The sequence below is a fragment of the Diabrotica virgifera genome, chromosome 10 (assembly GCF_917563875.1).
Source record: "Diabrotica virgifera virgifera chromosome 10, PGI_DIABVI_V3a".
Classification (NCBI taxonomy): Eukaryota; Metazoa; Arthropoda; class Insecta; order Coleoptera; family Chrysomelidae; genus Diabrotica; species Diabrotica virgifera.
In genome coordinates, this window is record NC_065452.1 from 103,018,340 (window position 1) to 103,042,306 (window position 23,967).

A 23,967-nucleotide genomic window follows, 5' to 3' on the forward strand; every position below is an offset into this window, starting at 1 on the left:
CCCCATCTAAAAAGTGCACAACGTCCCTAAAAAAGTTTTCGCTTCAAAAATGTATTTCGTCGAAGCAATGACGGTCGCTAATTCAATATCTCTTTCCCATCCAAAAAGTGCACAACGTCTATAAGGAAGTTTTCATTTGAAAAATATATTTCGCCGAAGCGATGACGGTAGCTAATTCAACACTTTTTCTCCATCTAATAAGTTTGTAACGTCCCTAAAAAAGGTTTCGCTTCAAAAATTTATTTCGTCGAAGCAATGACGGTCGCGATGGCGGTCGATAATTTCAATATTTTTCTCCATCTAAAAAGGGCACAACGTCCATAAAGAAGATTTCACTTCAAAAATTTATTTAGTCAAAGCAATGACGGTCGCTAATTTAATACCTCTTTCCCATCCAAAAAGTGCACAACGTCCCTAAAAAAGTTTTCACTTCAAAAATTTATTTCATCGAACAAATACCGGTCGCTAATTTAATACTTTTTCCCCATCTAAAAACTGCACAACGTCCCTAAAGAACTTTTCACTTCAAAAATTTATTTCGCTGAAGTGATGACGGTCGCTAATTGCACAACGTCCCTAAAAAAGTTTTCACTTCAAAAATTTATTTCATCGAACAAATACCGGTCGCTAATTTAATACTTTTTCCCCATCTAAAAACTGCACAACGTCCCTAAAGAACTTTTCACTTCAAAAATTTATTTCGCTGAAGTGATGACGGTCGCTAATTCAATACTTTCTTCCCATCTCAAAAGTGCACAACGTCGTTAAAGAAGTCATAAAATCCTTTATAAAAGGTATATTTATTAAAATCCCTATACAGGGCTACATCAAAGACAGAACTAGTTTTCAATCGGTTGACCGATCATCATCAGTGCAATCCTAAAATGTGTACAACCAGATAAAATGATGCAAAGTATTTGAAATGTTGACTAAGGTTAAAAAATTTTTATAGGTTATACTCACTTAGAATCTACATGCAAGCCACCAAAGTAAAAATAACAGGGTAAAAACCCTTTACAATTGATCCGTCATCGGAACATATGACTAAGATGTGAATTATAACATGGATGATTAAGATATCCAATGTTTTTCGCCCGAGGTACCAATGAGCTCTATCTGACAAGTTCACATCATGACTGTATGGAAGCAAGTGATTTTGATAACGGAAATTCTGAATGGTGACATGACAAGAATGACAGTTCCACAGGAAGTTATAATTTCCCTGTTGTTTTGTGGCATTTATTGTAAAATTTGTTAAATTAATAACAATAAAAACAGTCGTTCCCACTGTGGTAGATAGTCTGTAAAAATGGAAATAGACTTGATGTAAATGTTAAAATATTGTAATGGAGGAAGTAGGCAAACCACATTACACATAATACAGACAACTTAATAAACGTTATCAAACCCTTTATATGTGATATCTAGGGCTTAGAAAAGCAGTTGTGTGTTTATTTAAAAGTTATCAATTATATTAGAATAATTGGACGTTGTTATAGTATGTGGAAGTACCATAAAAATCACTGTGTGGGTGACAAAGGTGTAGAACTGTTTTCTGATCTGGGAGGGATATATAATACAAGCTAAGATACATGCCACCATTTCTCAAGATCCCTGCATATCGCCTGGAACTCTAAGGGTTCGACAAAACAGACCAATATATGAGATAGCTAACATAGGGGAGAGGAGTGGTGTTATAAATTTATGAGAATATAATTAAAATGTAACATGAACGGGACCCAGAAAGAGTAGTGAGACTATTAAATTTAATTGCAATATGATTATATGGGGTGGATATAATTAAATTATTGATGAAAATTTAGTGATGAAAAGGTATGTATGTGGGTGATGATAGCAGCTATTGGTTTGTGTGTATATAATTGGATAGTGATAGTGGTTTATGGATAGAGGTGAATAAGGACAGAAAATCATTATGAATTGTGTCAAATCAACTGTAAATGTGGCTATGTGAAAGCGATAGAGTAATAAACAGGTGAAAAGTACTATTGTGATTAAAAAGAAGTTAAGAAAAAAGTTGTCGATGAAGTGGATGGAAGTCCCGGTTAAACGAAACATGTCGGTTGACACAATTTGGGCTTTTTTGTTTTTCTCTGACTATTTCCAGGTCCTCGTACAAGTCCAACTTCAGAAAGTCTCTTTGGGGGATATTGTGTAGAAGAGAAACATCATCTGGTATGTTCAGAGTATGATTTTTCTCTTTGAGATGTTGTGAGAATGTAGAGGTATTCTCTCTTCTGATGTGTTCAAGAGAGCGAGAAGCAAGTGATCTACAAGTTCTTCCTATGTAGGTGACATCACAGTCAGAACATTGTAGTTTGTAAACACCACTACGATTCATATAGTTGATAATATCTTTGGTGTTAGATAGAGACTGTCCTATGTTGTTGGATACCTTAAAAGAAATTTGGACGTTATCTACTGATCTTTTTATAATATTTGAAATATCCCCAGATAGTCGATCTTCGTGAAAAGGTATGGAAGCATAAGTATGTTTGGTTGTCAAACCCATAGGGAACGCGGCATGTCGTAAGACCCTGAGCTGTCTTTTATGCATGAGCTTGCTTATTATGTGTGGATCGTATCCGTTGTTGAAAGCAATTTGACGTATTATATTTAATTCTTTACTGTAGTCGGATTGTGATAAGGGAATGGTTTCAAGACGGTGTATGTAACTATGAAAAGCAGCAAGTTTGTGTGACATTGGGTGGTTGGAAGATGCTGGGATAACATGGTCGGTCTGTGTTGGTTTCCTGTAGATACTGAATTCGAAGTGGTCATTTAATCTGGTGATAGTAAGGTCGAGAAAATTGATTGATTGAGAAGACTCTAATTCCATGGTAAATTTAATATTGGGGTGGATTTGGTTGATTCTAGAAAGCAATGAGTCTGCTGTATTTGAGTTACCTGAGATGATCAGAAAACAATCATCGACATAGCGAAACCAATGGAGAATTTCAGGATTTTTCATGATATGTACGGATTCTAAATGATCCATAAAAATGTCAGCTAGGAGAGGAGATAGGCAACTACCCATGGCTAAGCCGTCAGGTTGTCTGTAATATTTATTGTTGAATACAAAGAAGTCTTGAGCTAGACAAAATTGTAGTAATTGAATAATTGAATTGGTGGTAGACATGGTAATGGAATTTGCTCTTAGAAGAGAATGTACCAGATTAATAGTTTCTTGTTTTGGGACTGAAGTAAAAAGATTGCTAACATCAAAAGATAGCATGGTAATGTTTGGACGAAGCTGAATTTGTTGGAGATTGTTGACAAGGTGACTTGTGTTTTTGACTGAGAATCGAGGGGTGAAGTTCGTCATGTTGTTAATGAGATTAAGAATAAATTTTGAAAGAATGGAAACAGGAGTGTTTATGAAGCTAACAACTGGACGAATGGGAATTCCCTCTTTATGTATCTTAGGTAAACCGTACAGTCTGGGAGTTAAAGGATTACTGGGAATTTTGTAGTAAGGTGCAAATTGTTCAGAAAAAAATTCTGTAAAAGGTTTAAGGTTATCTTTGAGTTTGTTAATGAATTTTTTGGAAGGATCTTCTGGAAGTGACACGAAATTATTATTAGAAAGAAAGGTAGTGACTTTATCATTACAAATAGTTTGGTCTAGAATTACCAGAGTACTAGTCAACATTTCAAATACTTTGCATCATTTTATCTGGTTGTACACATTTTAGGATTGCACTGATGATGATCGGTCAACCGATTGAAAACTAGTTCTGTCTTTGATGTAGCCCTGTATAGGGATTTTAATAAATATACCTTTTATAAAGGATTTTATGTTTTTGTAATGGTATACAGCCAACTACAGGAAATTTTTCCTCGTGGATTTGTTAAAGAAGTGTTCACTTCAAAAATTTATTTCGTCGATGCAATGACGGTCGCTAATTCAATACTTTTTCCCCATCTAAAAAGACCAAAACGTCCCTAAAGAAGTTTTCACTTCACAACATTATTTCGTCGAAGCAATGACGGTCGCGATGTTGGTCGCTAATTCAATATTTTTGCCTATCTAAAAAGTGCACAACGTCACTAAAGAAGTTTTCACTTCAAAAATTTATTTCGCAGAAGCAATGGCGGTCGCTAATTCAACACTTTTTCCCCATCTAAAAAGTGCACAAGGTCCCTAAAAAAGTTTTCACTTCAAAAATGTATTTCGCCAAGGCGATGACGGTCGCTAATTCAATACTTTTCCCCATCTAAAAAGTGCACAACGCCCCTAAAGAAATTTTCACTTCAATAATATTAGTATTATTATACGTACATTATAATAATACACGTACAAAATTTATTTTGTCGAAGCGATGATGGTCGCGATGACGGTCGTGAAATCAATCTTTTTTCAGCATCCCAAAATAGATTTTACATTTATTTTAAATTTAAATACCTTTATACAATTTATGTATACATACTCATAATATAGATAAGTACAAAATTTATTTCGCCGAAGAGATGACGGTCGCGAAATAAATCATTTTTCCCCATCCTAAAATAGGTTTTACATTTATTTTAAATTTAAATGCCTCTACACAATTAATATATACATACACATAATATATAGCATAAGCTATGACGGTCGCAATGACGGTCGCGATGACGGTCGCGATGACGGTCGCGAATTCAAGGCTTTTTAACCTATCCAAAAATCGCACAACGTCCCTAAAGAAGTTTTCACTTCAAAAATCGAATCGGAATAATTTACCTAACGGAGGCGACGATACAGAGGGTTTGTGATTCCGCCGCTCTTTTCTGTAGACTGTAGACTACTTCAGATGGTTCGTCCGAGAAGCAGGACCGTAATCATAAATACGGAATAATTTTAAGCGTTCAGGCATTTTAAATGTAGACGAGTGAACACTTAAATCCATTTTAATATTGTCAGGAGATAATTTATAAATGTATTATGAATTATATGTTTTAGTATAGGATAATGAATGTAAATAAATTAAAATAAATAAACTAAATAAAAATACCAAGAGAAACATCTACACTATAGAGATGTTGAAAAAGTATCTATTCGTTACAAAATACTCGTTACTTACGAATACCGAAAGTAACGATTATTATACAGAGAGGCAAATCGTTATTTTGATTACTCTGATTACTTTGTTACTTCGTACCAGTCGTATCAGAGCGAGTATCGACTATTGTATCTACTTTGATTACTTTGATTACTCTGATTACTTCGACTTCGTACCAATCGTATCAGAGCGAGTAACGACTATTGTATCTACAACCAGTACACTTGATTACTTTGTACCAATCGTATTCCAGCGAGTAACGGATGGGACTGGTATTTTACGAGTGTTATCGAATATCGTTATCGGTATGAAGCGTTTTAAGGGTGTAAGCCTCAGAGGCTCACACTGTGAGGGTGAGGAGAAGATAGAAGATGAAACAGAGGGAAGTATAATGGAGGTAAAATATATAATGTATGTCATTAACAAAGATCGAATGCGAGAACCCTATATTTTTATCTAGATCTATATCTATACCTATATAAAATACCTACTTACTGAGAAATACGATTCTCGATATGATTACCGTTACTCAAATACAAAAGTAATCAAAGTAACGAATACTGTAAATGATTACTTTATACAAAAGTAACGATTTGTAACGAATACTCGAAAGTAACTATAATCAACATCACTACTACACTAACCTAAAGGGGTCAACGTATACACCAACGACCAACCCATAAACCAACAAACAAGGTAATATATTTACGCTGACGGTAGATCGGTCGCAGCTCAGGGAAGAATCTTCGATGAAGTAAAACTGACAGATGCCATTGGAGGCTTAGCACTATATTATGATGAAAACCATCTGAAACCTAATCCCACAAATACTCAGGTGTGTGCTTTCCACCTTAGAAACAAGCGTGCCCGAGGACTGATGGAGGTGGAATGGCGTGGTCAGATGCTGGAACACAACAAGACGCCAAAATACCTCGGCGTACGTCTGGATAGAACTCTATCGTATCGATACCACTGTTTAGATGTCAAGAAAAAGGTTAGTGCCAAAAATAATATCATCCAAACTAACTAATTCAAGGGGAGCACAACCACACACCTCCGTATCTATCTTAGCATTAAGTTTTTCGGCCGCGAAGTGTGGAGCACCAGTCTGGGCAAGCTTTCTTTGGGTTGCCTGAAACCGACACCTATCGAAGAGATCTACATCATAGTTGTAATAATACCACCACCTACCAGGAGATAGGTCACTTCAGAACGAAAGAGGCAGGAGACGGATTGAAGATACCCTTTGTATGACCACCAGACTCAACCAAATAGACTAAGATCTTGGAAAAGCTTTCTGAAAACATCAAGGACCCGAAGTTCCAGGGACGCGCCGAGGCCCAATACACCAATGGAAAGCGTCAGCAACTACAACACACTTTGCCCCGTCAAAGGAAATGGCTGCTGGACACAATTTACCATATCAGATATGGAAAACGCTAAACCGACTAAGAATTAGCGTGTTACGTTGTGTTAGTAACCTGAAGAAATGGGGACACCAGGAGGGCCTGCAGCTGTGGCGCGGTTCAGAATAGTCACCATCTACTCTCATGCAGAGAGATGAGAGAGACCCATAGTAAAGAAAACTATTGGAATAAAGTAAGAAAGATTGAGGCATTTGTTGTCTTATTCAGGTCATCTTACGAATGTAAAGGTAACAAATAAGGAACTGAAACCAACATATAACGAGAATGGAAGATAATAGGGTAGTCACGATTATAAAAGCCGGACAGCCATTAAGAAATTTCCTACCACGAAGATCACCAAAGAGATGACGAGCTACTACTCATCGGAATAACAAATACGGTATACGGCAAAATAAACAGCATTGAAATTCGTATGCCTGAAATTTGTATGTGTCAGGCGCCGAAACGTACTGAGTGGTTTCCGAACGTAGTTATAACGTATGTGGATGTCGTGATAATGTTAGGTGCTTCAGAATGGTTCTCAGTTTTGCAGAAAAAAATTTTATGGTGGAGTACTATTTTCGGTCATACGGAAAAGGTCACGAAAACGGTCCAAGCTTAAAATCAACAATGGTTTCAGCAGGACGGGACAACCTGTCACACTGCCAGGGAGTCTCGACGAATACTGCGCGATCATTTTGGAAGTTGCCACTCACCAGAACTAACGTCACCAGATGCGTACATATGGGGAATGCTGAAGGATTCAGACAGATCCACCGTCTGCCATTTCGGAATTGCGGACTAGAATTAAAGATTTTTTCGTGTTAGAGGTAGTCGTGGATTTAGAAATTTGACTTGGGAGGAAAAATTAGCCTTAGGGGGAACTTTCAATGAAAAACCAACCAAAAGACATAAAAAATATAAACTCAGTTTTCATAAAAGACATAAATAATAACTTATAGGCATTAAGTTCCCTTAATTTTCCTAACTCGGGTGTTTATTGGGTTGAATTTGTCTTTCTGTGGTTTCGGTTTCATGTCAGCTAATATATTTTTATGTTTGAACAATTCTTTCTGTTTAATTTTGGACCTTGTTAGGGGAGAAATTTCCTCATTTTCCCTCCTAGTAGATCCGCCACTGGCCAGAGGGCATCTTTAACCTCTGTTTTATCGGAAACGTGCGTCGTCGTGAACAATATTTGCAAGGTTATAGCATGTATACTAGATATATAAATAATCATAAACATTTCAATATTCATTTCAGTACTGTTTATTTTGCCGCATACTGTATTATTACATATTATACAGTCGAACCCGCTTATTAGAATACCGGTAAAAGGGATATCCCGGTTTAAGGAATAAAAATTTGCGGTCCCAAAACGGTTTTACTATGCACATATCGGTTATTAGAATATCCCTGTTATAGGAATACTTTTGCTTGTCAGGAAGGCTATTTCAATAAGCGGGTTCGACTGTAATAGCTCAGTAAATACAGGTCACATTGCTAATGCAAGAAGAAGCAAAAGAAGAATCTGAATGTGAATGATGACATATATAACGCAGTGTAATACATTGCACTGCCAAGTTTACAATACCACTTACTTTCAAACCGTTTTCTAATCAGACAACGCATGCCCTCATAGAGTCAGCAGTACTGCGAAAACCTTACAAATTTTATTACGATTTATCACCAATTAGTAACATTTGTGGGATATGAGCCGCACTTGAATAATAATTTAATCCAACCACCAAACAACAATTGGCCACGCCCGATCCCGATTATAATTTTATTGCTTATAGCATTTCATTTCATCAAACATTCTGTATAAATCCGATTGAAATCGGTCAACACTTACTGGATGTTCCAATTTTTTTTTGTAGAAGTCAGTATAACGAAATAGTCCAGAGAAATAAGGATTTTCTCGGGACACTCAAAGATCCAGGTAGCTGACTACTTTTTTAGTTATTGTAGACCTATCGGATGAAAACCTACCTGTTTCCTGCCTAGAGTTCGCGTCCGTTTTTAAATTATTAACAATTTAGTACAAAAATCGCGATTTTTTCGATTTTGTGCACCCCATTCAAAGGCTAAATATTTACAAAGACATAAAATTACAAAATTTAATTTTTTAAAACATTGAAAAACCCTCGGAATGCCGATTTTTTAAAGTTAAAAAGTTAATTTGTTGCCACGCAAACTGCAAAATAAGTGAAAATCGGTATTTGTTAATAACTTTTACTAAAACTACCTTAGAATTTTAGTGTTTCACCCAAAGTAGTTGGGTATTGGTGTACTTAACAAACCCTCAAAATTTGAGACCGATCCATTAATTAGTTCAAGAGTTATTCTATTTGTTTATGCCAGAGACCTTTATTTTGCAATAACGTAAGACAAAATATAATGAAGATAGTTCACTTCTGAGTATGCCAAATGAAAGTAGAAAAGTGAGAGTATCAAAATGTATTAAAAAAAGGTAAAAAAATTAATTATTATAGTCAAAAATCCTAATGCCAAATTTTTTAAATTTTGTAGTTTATAAAGATTTGGGACAAAGGGTTCTGGGTTCATTTGGGACAAAGTTAGCCATGTGTTTTATTTTTTTATTCACAGCTAATTTGTTTATAATAATTAAGGAATCTCATTAATGCCATTTTAAAAAATGGGATTTGTATTTTTTCTTAAAAAATTTACACAGACATTGTACCTTCACAGCACCCTCTACGATTTTTCAAAAATGTAGTTCAAACGATTACTAGGGGAAACCTACAAATCCACCGAGTTAAATACCGAAAAAGCAATTTCAAATTAATACAATAATTTTTTATATCTCCGAATCTACTCAATGGATTTTGATCTTTCTTTTTTAGTTTGTATGTAATTTCTACGTACATTACAAATATGCAATTTGTTTATAAATTTATTAATTAATAAAGAGTCTAATTTATTTAAACAATTCTTGAAAAAATATTTTTTTTACAAAAATCTATTTTTTAATCATAGTATCATTAATGATCATAGAAAAAGTTGAAGTACACTTTAATAAATAAATTATTTTTATTAGATAAATATTTATTGAAGATAAAGTATTTATTAAAATAAACCTTAACTTGTTCTATGATTAATAATGATAGTATGATTAAAATCATGGATTTTTGGGAAAAAATTATTTTTTCATAAATTGTTTAAACAAATTAGACTGTTTATTAATTAATAAATCTCTAGACAAATTGCATATTTGTAATGTACAGAAAAATTACATGCAAATTAAAAAAAGAACGATCAAAATATATTCAGTAGATCCCGAGATATAGAAAATGATAGTATTTTTAAGTTGCCTTTTTTAGTTTTTGAACTCATGCATTTGTCGGCTCCCAGCTCCCCCTTCACTTACCACGACTAGTCACCAATTAAACTACATTTTTAAAAATTGGTGTAAAATACCAGCTTTTCCTTATACGAGTATATTATACCTTATACCATGTAAAAGGATTTTTTCTACGGACAATATTTTTAAAGTTATTCTAAATGTTTATAAACTACAGAATTTCAAAAATTTGGCATTAGGATTTTTGACTATATTAGATAATTTTTTTATCTTTTTTTAATACATTTTGATAGCATCAGTTTTCTACTTTCATTTGTCATACGCAGAATAGCCCTATCTTCATTATTTTTTGTCTTATGTTATTGCAAAATAAAGGTCTCTGGGATAAACAAATAGAATAATTCTTAAACTCATTAATGGATCGGCCTCAAATTTTGAGGGTTTGTTATATATATTTATTAAGCGCAACAGGTCTTGTAGGCCTAGTGCTAAAATGTTTACATTTCTGATTACATAAATAATATAATAAATAACTTAGTATAACTTACATAACTTATAAAACTTGTAAATTTTATTTAAATACACTTCAGTCTTTTTATACACGCCTTCACCACCTTTCTCCATCTCCTTCTGTCCAATGCTAGTTCTTTCCATCTCTCAATGTTACTTTTCTTCAAGTCTTCATATACACTGCCCTTCCTTTTTTTCTTTGGCCTGCCTTTCCTCCTCTTTTGTATTGGTCTTCGTGAGAGTACCATTTTTGGCATTCTTTTACTTCCCATTCTCTCTATGTGCCCCAAGTATCGTATTATCTGTGCTTTGATCGTCGTCGTAATCGTTGGCTCTTGATATAGTTCTTCCAATTCTTTATTGGTTCTTCTTCTCCACTGACCTTCTATTTTCACACCTCCATATATTGCTCTTTGCATTTTTCTCTCCCATCTTTCTAATAGGTCTGTTTCTGACTTTTTGAGCACCCATGTTTCACTTGCGTATGTTACTGTAGGTCTGATAACAGTCTTATAAATTCTTATTTTTAGGATATCTGGGCCATTTGTATCTATGTTCAAACCCTGTATAATTATATTTTCCGCCTTTTTTGATTTTCTAAACTTTCAAGCCGTTCTTCTATTTGATAAACTGCCTGTTTTAGTTTCGTGTTTTCTGCTCTTAATGTTGTATTCTCCTGGCGTAGCTCTCTTATTTCATCTCTATATTCTTTCTGCTCTCTACGCATCTCGCTAAGTTCTCTTGATTGTTCCTCGATTTTTAAACTTACTCCTGCCATCATTTCCATAATTTTTTGTACATTCTCCTCCATTTTCTCCTTTCTGTAGGAGGGAGATCTGCTTATTTTTCGACTTTTGTTAAAAGCCCGTTCCAATTCTTCCTCTTTTCTCTTCTTGTCGTTTTCGTCTGTCGTGGTACCGTCACTTTCTATTCGAAATAGCTCTTCGTATTTTTTATCTTCTCTGCTCATTACAACTGGTTCGTTTTGCTGCGTTAAAGGTCTCGTTCGGACTATCTCCGCGGAAACTTAACCTTTCTCAGTGTAACGTCTTACTTTTTTTCTTTGATAAAATTATATTGAGCAGTATATACTATTTCGCTCCTCCCTAGTTACAGGACTTCCCTGTCGACTTGGCAACACCGCGTTCCAATCGAACAAGAATCCACTTCGAATATCGTAATATCGATGACGTTTTATTTGTTTATGTGTTAGGCTTACCTTTGATTTTTGCCAATTTGGAGCACAATTTCAATATTTAGTTTATTATTTTTCGTTCTGCGCGAATATTACTCGCTTAACTTCACACGTTATGCGTTTGCTGTAATTGATTTACTCTGCATTTCGCATTAGGATTTTTGACTATATTCATTTTTTTTATCTTCTTTTAATACATTTTGATACTATCACTCTTCTACTTTCATTTGGCATACTCAGCATTGCCCTATCTTCATTATTTTCTATCTTATCTTATTGCAAAATAAAGGTCTCTGGAATAAACAAATAGAATAACTCTTGAACTAATTAATAGATCGGTCTCAAATTTTGAAAGTTTGTTAAGTACCCCAATACCCAACTTTGGGTGAAACACTAAAGTTCTAAGGTAGTTTAAGTAAAAGTTATTAAAAAATACCGATTTTCACTTATTTTGCAATTTGCATAGCAACAAATTAACTTCTTAACTTTTTCAAAAATCGGCATTTTGAAGGTTTTTCAATGTTCTAAAAATTTAAATTTTGTAATTTTATGTCAACTATTTAGCTTTTGAATGGGGTGCAAAAATCGAAAAAATCGCGATTTTTGCACTAAATTAATAATAATTAAAAAACGGATACGAACTCTAGGCAGGAAACAGGTAGGTTTTCTTCCTATAGGTTTACAATTACTAAAAAAGTAGTCAGCTACCTGGATCTTTGAGTGTCCCGAACATAGTATATTTCTAGTTTATTTCCCTGGAGTAAAACTATAAACTGTAATTTCCAGGACGCCGTTGTATTTAAAATAGAGTAATTTATCTGTTAAGAAACCTTTAAAATTCCTATCGATTTCTATAAATACCTACTAAGGATTATTCCAAAACTTAGGGTAAGCATGAGACATCTAATTGTTATTAAATGTTATTTTTCAGGCCGGAATGTGTAAAATTGAAAATTTATGAATAAACTATAGGTACCTAGTTTATTTTTCCAATTTATGTATACATATACTTACCCTGTTAGGTTAGGTTAGGTTCAATATGAGTGGGAATTAACCCATTGACATATTAAGCATAGACAAGGCACACTCACCAAAAAATCGTAACGCGGAAACAGCATGGAAACAGTCGATCGGTGGTCTATTTATCTCTTTTAACCAAGCGATCCCGCGCATGTGACAGACAAAGATGGCTAGACCACTCAATCCTATGTCGGCGTTACACCTCGATGCATTGAGTGGCATATGACTAGCCAGGTCTATCCTTAACATGTCTCTGAATTAACCACCCTTCCGCTCCACCCAAGAGGTCTATTTTTTAACCGGCATTTTTAACGAAGTCGTAAGGCTCGAATTGATCATGCTCAAATGTATTGAGCCTCTAACCACCCTGGGCAATTGCATAGAACGTGTTCCGCCGTCTCGTCATCAGTGGCGGCTCGTCAGAGGAGGCAAGGGAGGCTTAGCCTCCCCATACATTTTTTACACACGCTACACTGTTTTGTTTATCTTAAATCGCGAAAAACAACAAGCACTCTCACTATTATACAACGTGTAAATTCCATATTATCACTAAATATTCATACGCACGGAGCATTAGCGTTAGAACGCATGATTGCGTCTCAGTTTTTTTATTATTATTGTAGGCAGGACCCTGGGTTATCCCGAAAGGCATGAACGGAGCCGAGAAGCCGGCCAGCCTCCGTTGCTAATGCTCCGCGCAGTGCAGCAGGCGTTTAAGAAGACCCGGTCTCCTAACAGTGGAATCTACGGTGCCATCACACGCTGCCCGGAGATTTACCAACGGAGGCAACTAGCTTCTCGGCTCCGTTGCCGTTGCGTGCATCTCGGGACAACGAATTTTAGGGTCCTGACTAAAAATAATGAAAAAACTAAAAGTGCGAATTTTGTTATGAAATTTGGTATTTGGGGTTAGAATAATATTTGGAACAACTTGTTCAAATAACTTTTTCCGACATTTGTAACGCAAAGCAAAGCACAGCGAGTATCTTAAAAAATGTGAACCTTCAACCTGTATGGACTGCAAAACTTCAAATCTGTATTTATTTTCATATGCATATCTACTTACAAAGATGGAATTGTTAACAAATAAACGACACAAACTTTGGTATTAAACTTTTACAATTAGACTTATTATTTTTAAAATGATATGCTATTATGAAATTATGAATTATGATGATATTATAAAATGTAAATAGAAAATTGTCAAAAAATGGGGCCTTACATTACATTTTTTTGGCGCATTTTTTGCTAGTACAAATTTGTCTAGATAGTTTAGAGTTAGGTATAGTCTCCCCTATTTTAAAAATCACGAGCCGCCACTGCTCGTCATCAGCCTAACCTGCAATTCGCACTTTATGAAAGTCCCATTTTGTTCATATGACCCTTGAGGCAACAGTGTCCTGTTAGGAGACATTCCTATTCATATGTAGTAGATCTTTGGATCTCTTCTTCGAAGGTTCATGTAAAAAAGCATTCGAATATTCCTCCTTTCCACACAGTCCGATATTGTTAATTTGGCCATGTTTCTTGCTATGACAACGACAGATTCTAGGCCTATGATTAATTCGATTCGATTCCAATGCCGTCTGGCTAGCAGATAAAATTTTTATAGATCTGTCCAGTTCCTACTTTTCAGTTTCTGAAGGTACATCTCTACATCATAAATTTCCGGAAGATAGTCGAGGCAGTCAAAGTTAGAGATGTTCAAAGGGAAAATGAAAAAAGATGTTATCTAATCTAGGTTCCGTCTCCTTGTAAAACTGACTATGTACTACTGCTTTATTAGGATTGACAGAGACTTTGTCCCTGTCTGCTGTCTACCATTTTAGTAGTGCATTATTAAATGCGTCATCTATATCTAGAAAGGAGGTTAATTCAACTTCTCCATTATTAATGGAGTGGCAAAATTATTTAATAAATTCATTTTTTCGAGAATAGGCAACTTCGGGGACAAATTCCGAAACATAATAAATAATACAATATTATAATAAATAATAAACATTATAATATGAGTAATATTAATTTAGATTTCCCAGGTGGAAATCGAAACGTCAAAATAAACTTATTTTAAAGTAATAGTGCGGCTTAATCGCGTAAAAATACACTGCGCGTCAGATAAAACGGGCGGTCACAAAATTGGTAATTTTTGATGTCCCGAATTTCCTAAACTTGTTGTCCGATTTAAGTCATTTTTTTCATAGGTTATAGCCTTATTCTCTAACAATAATATTATATATTCTGTGGAATATTCTAGTGTTTATAAAATACTGAAATTAAAACCCAACTATAGCCTCAGGTTTTCTTAATATTCTGTTTTTTGATTAATTCATGTTGTTCTTCATCAGTACAGGGTGTTATTAAATAAGTCCGACAAAACTTCATTTCCGAGATAGGGGGTGTTGAAAATTTTCTTACAAACTGTTGATTTATTTATTGTTGTACCGGTTGAGATATGCAAATGAAATTTGGTGAGTTTTAAGAGGTAGTTATTGTGCATTTTTTGACATACAATTAGAATTATATGTTCACCATTGGCGCACATAAGGGTCATATTATCTGTATGCGCCCCAATGGTGAATATTAAATTCCTAATTGTATATCAAAAAATGCTCAATAACTAGGTACCTCTTAAAACGTACCAAATTTGATTTGCATATTTTAACTGATTTTATAGCAATAAATAAATCGTCAGTTTGCAAGAAAAATTTCAACACCCTATATCTCGGAAACGAAGTATTTGCGGACATACGTTTATAAAGCAAACTGTAATTATATTATTTTTCATAGAGGATTGCCCCTTAAAGTTTGCCATACTTATTTAGAAATACCCTGTATTGACGAAAAAAAAGGCTAGTTGTTTAAGTACCTAACTTTTTTATTATCATATTATTCATAAGCGAATGAATCAAAAAACAGAATGTTAAGGAAACATGAGGCTATGTAAACATGGGCTTTGAGAAAAAATCACAGTTTGATTGGTAACTACACCCGGTATACAATGACAATTTACCTGTCTAGCAACAATATTATTACAGCGATATTGTTAAAGAATAAGGGATATAACACATTAAAAAATCACTTAAATCGGACAACGGGTTTAGGAAATTCGAGACATCAAAAATGACATATTTTTAAGGTGATGCGTTAATTTCTTGGAGAACTGTATAAAGAAGTTGGAAGAATTTGAGATGTGGTGCTATAGAAGGATTTTGAAAATACCATGGATCAAATGCAGAAGTTACAAATGCAGAAGTATTAAGGAGGCTATAAAAGGCTAACATCAAAACAAGAAAGCTGGAATATTTAGGCCACATTACCAGAGATAAGAAATATGAGATATTAAGGCTCATACAAGCTAAAATTATGGGTAAAAAATCCATAGGAAGACGAATAATTTTGCAGCTTAGTAGATCTTTTCAGATCAGCCGCCAATATAGTACGGATAGCTGTGATGATAGCCAACCTCCGATAGGAGAAGGAACTACAAGAAGAAGAATGCTGATAATGGTTTTTAAGAATTAGGGTAAGGGGCCCGTTTTATCTAGGGACGATTCAGAACAAAACCGCAAACCGCAGACCGCAGCGACAGACTTAAGCAGGGTTGCAAAAAACATGTTTTTTTAATTTTAAACAAAACACATGTTTTTTTTTGTTTTAAACGTTTTTTTTGTTTTAAACATGTTTTTTTTTGTTTTTAAATTGTATGTTTTAAACAAATTAAACTTGTTAAAACACATGTTTTTTTTTGTTTTTAAATTTAAATCACATTTTCTTAAACATAACACTAATTGAAGGTGTTTGATCTATTATTCTATTAAATAATAGATAAGAAATTGCCTGGGGAACCGCAGACTATTTATTATTTATAAATTCGCATTGCAATGAAGTCTACTGTCAGTTATTTTGTGGTGACCCCAGCTCATTTTTTGGCAAATTTGCTTGATCATCGCTTTAGTGGAAATAAACTTATCATCCATCCATTATAAATTATCATCCAGAAGCATTTTCAATTATTATTATTATTACCAGGCAAAGTGTGTACCCTTTAAACCATGTTTTCTAAACATCTAATTGAGAATGTAAAACCATTGGCATGGTGGTGCTCTAAGAAAAATATAAATACTACAGCATTGAAACTTGCATAACAGCTTCACAGAGCTATTGTATCGTCAGCCAACATAGAAAGACTCACTACGTAATCGGCTAGGCCCACTACGCAATGTCAAAGCTTCTAAGTTGGTTTTAATTTTTAAAGAACTTAATTCCATCAGTGATGACGTGACTGATCAGATTGATGATTTAGATCACAATATTACTATGAGACTGAAACAGTTTTGAGAAATTGATTAACTCTTGTATGCAAAATGTTTAAATTTTCCAATTTTTTTTCTGTGTTCCGATTATTAATAAATAAATAATATGTATGTTAAAAAGTTTATACAGTATGTCCCTGTAAGTTGTATCCATATGGAAAACTTTTTTATTATTAATTTTACGAAAAAAAGTTATTCTTTATAAAAAGCTCTGCATGGTCCAAAACCTAAGATTTAACCATCAAATATCAAATTTTTTGAATATTATACGGGGTACCTATGTCAAAAAGTTTGAATTTCACTCAAGAGTAAAGTAGCTTTATTTTTCACAATATTGAAAAATGCTATTATAAAAAGTTGTTTGGAATTAAAAACTGTATTCTAGTATGCAATTATATCCTTCTAATTGAATTTTTTTTTTTTTAAGAATTATGTATAACATTATTTTCAGTTATTTTAATTCAGATAACTCTTTTATTATTAATTTTACGAAAAAAAGGGATTCTTAATAAAAAGTTTTGCACGGTCTAAAATCTAAAATACAACCATCTTTTGTCAAATTTTATCAATTTTATACGAGGTATGTCAAAAAATATGAATTTCGCTCAAGAGTAAAATACGTTTATTTTTCACAATATCGAAAATTGTCATTATGAAAAGTTATTTAGAATTAAAAACTATGTTTCAGTATGTAATTAAATCCTTCTAATTGAAATATTCTGAACTATAAAGGTACTTTACTTTTGATCTAAATTTATCTTTTTTGACATACCTCGTATAAAATTGATAAAATTTGATATAAGATGGTTGTATTTTAAGTTTTAGACCATCCAGAACTTTTTATTAAGAATCACTTTTTTTCGTAAAATTAATAATAAAAGAGTTATCAGAATTGAAATAACTGAAAAAATAATGATAGTTATCCATAATTTCTCAAAATTTTTTTTTCAATTAGAAGGGTGTAATTGCATATTAGAATACAGTTTTTAATTCCAAACAACTTTTCATAATAGCAGTTTCCAATATTACGAAAAATAAAGCTACTTTACTCTTGAGTGAAATTCAAACTTTTTGACATACCTCGTATAATATTCAAAAAATTTGATATTTGATGGTTAAATCTTAGGTTTTGGACCATGCAGAGCTTTTTATAAAGAATAACTTTTTTTCGTAAAATTAATAATAAAAAAGTTTTCCATATGGATACAACTTACAGGGACATACTGTATAAAGCATTTAATAATTTTTTTTGATGTTCATTATACATATTAATAAAGAAAATGAAAAAAACACTTGTTTAATTTAAGTGTTTTAAACATGTTTTAAACTGTTTTAAACAAAAACTGTTTTAAACATCAACAAATGTTTGAAACATGTTTAAAACAGTTGATTAAAACAAAATGTTTAAAACGAAACAACCCTGGACTTAAGGGACGATTCCGAACAAGACCGCAAAACGCAATCTGCAAACCGCAGACCGCAGCGACAGACCTACTGGTTCATATGAGCTGTATGTCGAGTAGAGCGGCACTGTCGCCGCCGCACGCAGAACGTCGCCACCGCAGACCGCAGTAGTGCATCAGAACCAGTAGTGTCGCCGACCGCAGAGCGACAACACGTATTTTTGCTGTTTCCAAATTGACTGAAAAGTGAAAAGAATTGAATTTCTTTTGAAAATGAGTATTTCAAATGAGGAAGAAGAGCAATTAATTAATTTTGTAGCAAAATATTCAGTTATTTACGACAGAAGCTTACTTCAAATTGTCTATTTTTAAATAGAGTCCTAGTTGACTTCCTTTTTCTTTTATAATGCAAAAGTAAAAGATCGTCGTCATCTTCTTCTTCCATCAAAAGATATATCATTAATTCATCGTTGTTCATTGCGTCTGACATTCTACTTACACGACTTTTAATATTATACTATTATAAATTCCCATTGTGCAATGCTGTTGTCGCTATTATGTAGATGCAGTGCAGTTCTGCTCGGAATTCGTCTGACCGCAGACGACACTGTCACTGCAGTCTGCGGTTTGCGGTCTGCAGTCTGCAGCCACCTTCGGAATCGTACCTTTACTGGTTCATATGGTTTCTTATGAGCTGTATGTCGAGTAGAGCGGCACTGTCGCCGCCGCACGCAGAACGTCGCCACCGCAGACCGCAGTACTGCACCAGAACCAGTAGTGTCGCCGACCGCAGAGCGACAACACGTATTTTTGCTGTTTTCAAATTGACTGAAAAATGAAAAGAATTGAATTTCTTTTGAAAATGAGCATTTCAAATGAATAAGAAGAGCAATTAATTAATTGTGTAGCAAAATATTCAGTTATTTACGACGCAAGCTTCCTTCAAATTTTCTATTTTAAATAGAGACCTAGTTGACTTCCTTTTTCTTTTATAATGCAAAAGTAAAAGATCGTCGTCATCTTCTTCCATCAACAGATATAACATTAATTCATCGTTGTTCATTGCGTCTGACATCCTAATTATACGACTTTTAACATTATACTACATATTATAAATTCCCATCGTGCAATGCTGTTGTCGCTATTATGTAGATGCAGTGCAGATCTGCTCGGAATTGGTCTGACTGCAGACGACACTGTCGCTTCAGTTTGCGGTTTGCAACCACTTTCGGAATCGTACCTTTATCGAAACAGCAACAACAACAATTTTTTTAAGCAATCCATTAGTAAACTATGTTACAACCACAAATAGTTAAAAAAGAATAATAATTTCTAAAATAAATTCAAATGACGGGGTGACCCCAATTTTATGTTCCGCAGTGTACGTGTTAAACGTGTTAAGTACTGCTGAACCTTAAAACCATAATTATAACATAATATGTGTAAACTTACTTGTTTCGGAAGCATGGAAGTCATCTTCGTTAATTTTAGCTTCATTTATATCGTTAGTTTTTTCAGAAACATTAGTTTGAGGCGGTCTCCTAACGACTTCTTGTCTGGGCCCCGTATATTCATGCCATCGATATGTGCTTCTGTATTCGGAGTGAAGCTGAAATAAAATTAAGAGTCAAGTAAAGAACTTAAAATTAAAAATGTAATATGATTTATAAACATTGATCACAATCATTTAAAAAACATGTATGTCTAGACTTAATCGCTTGTCCATATGACGGCGGTGTGCCAGCGGTTAGCCGACGTTTGTATCGTACACGAGCGGTTGACTGGCGGTCGGGCCATGAAATTGTCATGTTCATCAAGCCTAAAAACTCCCAAGTAACAAAATCTGGCCCTTAATATATTGATTGTGACATGTTTATGCATTTTTGGATGCATTTTATGCACTATAATATCGTCACCTGAATGTAAGAACTAGGTAACTTGAATTTCAGTGTTTCGAGATAATGGCCAAAAACCATTTATTCATTTCTCTTCAGCGAAATATCTTGAACCATGAGACTTATTATACATCAGTTTTAAAGGAAAATAATTTCGTTTCTAGTCAATTCACTGATTTAAAGAAATATACACAAAAATGTTGGTTTTTAATATAGAAAAAACAGAGTTATCTACTTATTACATTAACAAACTACTAAAATAATGTAAGAGTATAAAATAGGTAACTATATTTAATTTGTAATGAAAACTAAAAAATAATAGGAAAAATAAGGATATTTTACAAATAAAAAGAAAACGGCCTTAAATATAATAATGAAATATTTTAATCTTCATCCTCGTCTGGTTATTTTTTTCCGTGAGGTAAATTTGAATAAAAATTGAAGTATTCACTACTTATGGCAGCAGGTTTCATAGAAAACAAAGCCATTAGGTCTTTATATTTAGCATCGGTAATTAGATGGATTGTGGATAACAACGTGGTAAAGCAACATTTCTCGGAAGCATACGCAAGGCTTTTCTCCTGCAATCCACTTCTCTAAAGACATCTTCTTTGAAGGATTCCTTATATCCATATTTATAAGGGTCGTCTTTCTTAAATTGAAACCAGCAGATTGTTTGGAAAAGAACCTGTTTATTGTTTATGTCTGTTTTTCTCATAGTAAGCTGTGTATTGGCAAATGACTTCCAATCTATAAAGCTTTCTGATTCAATGTCATGGACAATGTAAGGCTTGTCTCCTCTCTTCCTTGCACTTCGTGCTATTGTTCTCCAATCCCCTGGCCACAGTGCTTTGCCGACGCGTTTAAACTCTGTTCCAATAGACGAGTGCATTGAATCGCACTCCATTTCGCTATGACCAGGTGTCAGAAATTTAAGGTGAATAATTTTGATATTGTTTATCACTTCAACAGCGTGCATACACATCGCTACGATGTATTTGTTAAGATTTTGATTACCGCAACGGTCGCTAAAACATCTTACTTCTTCGATGGTATCTGGAAGTGATTGAAAGTACGAAAAAAGAAGACTGGCAATCTCACAGCTACCTCTTCCACCTTGACCCTCATGCCACATGAAACAATCTCCCTGTTTTGTTGCTACGTTATAAATAGTAAAATTGTAGGTGGCTAGTCTTCGTTTGTAGAATAAAGCGTTGTAAGTTGGATCGCTGGGAGAAAGCAAAACCTGCTGTAAATCAAAATTGAAGCTTAGGATTTTATTACCACTTGCAGCTGCAATTTCTTTATCAATTTGTTTGGTGTTTTGAGCATCGGTCTTATTATCCAGATGCTTCTTATATTCGCTTATCATCTCTTCATCTGCATCGACTGTACTATTATAAGCTACACATATGCGACATTGATCTTTTCGCGGTCTGTGAAAACCCAGATTAAAATTGTGTTTGAATATGTTTCGATAAGCAGATAGTTTTGCCTTTGGCTTTTGTGTTTCTTCACACCATTTACTGTACATACGATACATGGTTACAAGGTTTAATGAAGGATCCAAATATTTTCTCTCAGTGTTAGCTCTACAATAATGTGATAGTACACATGGAAAACTTTGAATATGTGGTTTAATTCCATCGGTTAAAACAGGATCTAAAGTAAAGCTTTTTCCTTTTCCTCGATCATCACAGAGAGCTATATTTTGCTCCGATCTCGTCTGCATAGCTATGTCCACAACACCTTTATTAATTCCTAAAGTATTTAAAAACATCGATTTACATACCTTCTTTTTTTCTCCATTAATAGGCATGAAGTACTTAACTGAGTATTGCCTTCTGGACTCTTCTTGCGTCGTCTTTGATTTTGTAACTGGCTTATCCGTGTTTGCATGTATAAAATCTCGCGGACGTACGTAGTTCGCTAGTTTATAATAAGATAGAAAAATAGCAAGTCTTTCATCTACGGATATCATAAAACACTTAAGCCTACACGATTCCCTGCAGGGAGGTTTCATTTGGACAGCCGGTTTAAATACTCCTTGAACTGAAACATATTCTTGACCTTCAAGTCTTCTTTGTTTCCGGATATTTCTTGGCCAACGGGTTGGTTGCCTTTTTTTTCGTCGAGGTTTATCGGTTTCTGTTGGTCGTTCTTCCATCCCTGTCAATTTTACATTGACACTTGATGTATCGGAGTCTGAACCGTTGCTAGGAAAATACTCTGATTCGTCTCCAGAAAAATCGCTTGTGTCAGAATTATTTGGAAATAAGTCTTTATCCTCTGGTGTCTTTGGGTTAGTGTTTGAACCTAAAAATATATCCAAATGAAAAATTTTTACAACCAAATCTACGTATGAACGATTTATTTATTATTTATTTTTGAGGTTATAATAATCCACGTTTTAAAAATAAATTATCTTTAAGGTTGTTAAACACGATTCTTTTTTATTTTAAACTTAAAGTTTTGTCGTTTATTAAAAGCGTTGTGGGAAGAACAAATCTAGATTTACCTCACAAATAAATACATAACCTATTATTTCCATTTAATCCATTTTACATAAAAAATAACTCAAACTACTCTTACCTTCCGCCTGAAGTTCAACTTCACGTGCTAACTGCACCATCTTTTCTCCTCTAGACATCATCTTTACTTATAAAACACAATTATTATGCCCTAACGGCTTAAACATGTGCTAAGTAAATATTCTGAATACACAAATTTGGAATGTTAAAACTAGGTAACTCTAGATAGCCACTTCTTCCAAAACAGCCGGGTGATCCCACATCACTGGGTGATACGGAGGTTGCACAAACGAGCCACCTTTAGTTATCTACTTACAACATGCAAAGAAGGTCGCTTGATATTTATACCTACTTTTTACATTGTCCAGTAGATGGCTCTTACCTATTATATTAAGGTACCTACTTTTTGTACTGAAAACTACATGGTATTTGAATATGGTATAGATATCTCAAAATCTAAAAATTTCGAGTTACCTAGTTCTTACATTCCGGTGACGATATGCACTTTTATGCATTTCTACCCATTTGTCTATTGTAGACTTTTTTCCTGGTGTCATCCCGAACACAATGCAAAAAGTTACAAGTCGATAGGTGCTGCATTTAAAAATCGATTTATCCCGGTATTTTTTGTTCTAAGCTCTCGTCTAATAACTGGTAAGTATGTCATTAAAAAATACGTTTATTTTGCTATTTTTATTTTAAATTCGGAAAAAAGGGAAGTTCAAAACAATCATCATCAACCCGTACTCGTCCACTGCTGGACATAGGTCTCTATCAGTTCTTTCCATCTTTCTCTGTTTTGTGCGGCTTTCATCCAGTTGCCCACAATACGCTTCAGATCGTCAGCCCATCTGGTTGGTGGTCGTCCTCTGCTCCGTAGAGCTTCTTCTCGTGGCCTCCACTTGACAATACGTTTTGTCCATCGGTTGTCTGACAATCTGGCGACGTGTCCTGCCCAATTCCACTTGAGCGACGCGATTCTTTCGACGGCCAAAATTTCCAAAGGAAAATTTGGAAAACCCCAAAGGCAAATTTCCATGAAAGGTGAAAACAATAATAGATATATATATTTTTTTAAGTCCTCCATTCGACAATCTGTCCATACGGGCAATAAACTTTTGTTGCTACTATTGACTTGTACCGCGTATGAGTACCCACCGTATACACTAACTTCTTTCGTTACCGTCTCTAATGGAGGTTGAACTTCTGTGGATTGGTCTCTATCCAGTGCTTATCAAGGTTTGGAAATCCAGTTCTCTCCAATCCTTGATGTTATGCGGCTAGGTTATTTGTCTTATGCCAGGCCCGGGCT

At 34.3% G+C, this 23,967-nt stretch overlaps 1 protein-coding gene across 9 annotated transcripts in view; it reads right to left on the reverse strand.

Moving 5' to 3' along the window:
• The window catches only part of LOC114342198 (nuclear protein MDM1), a 321,915-nt gene that overhangs the window by 239,833 nt on the left and 58,115 nt on the right, over window positions 1-23,967 (reverse strand). For all 9 annotated transcript variants that reach the window (XM_050663612.1, XM_050663607.1, XM_050663606.1 and 6 more), the window contains exon 2: window positions 19,682-19,838. In XM_050663612.1, the coding sequence (XP_050519569.1) occupies window positions 19,682-19,838 (157 nt within the window). The remainder of the gene's footprint in view (window positions 1-19,681; window positions 19,839-23,967) is intronic.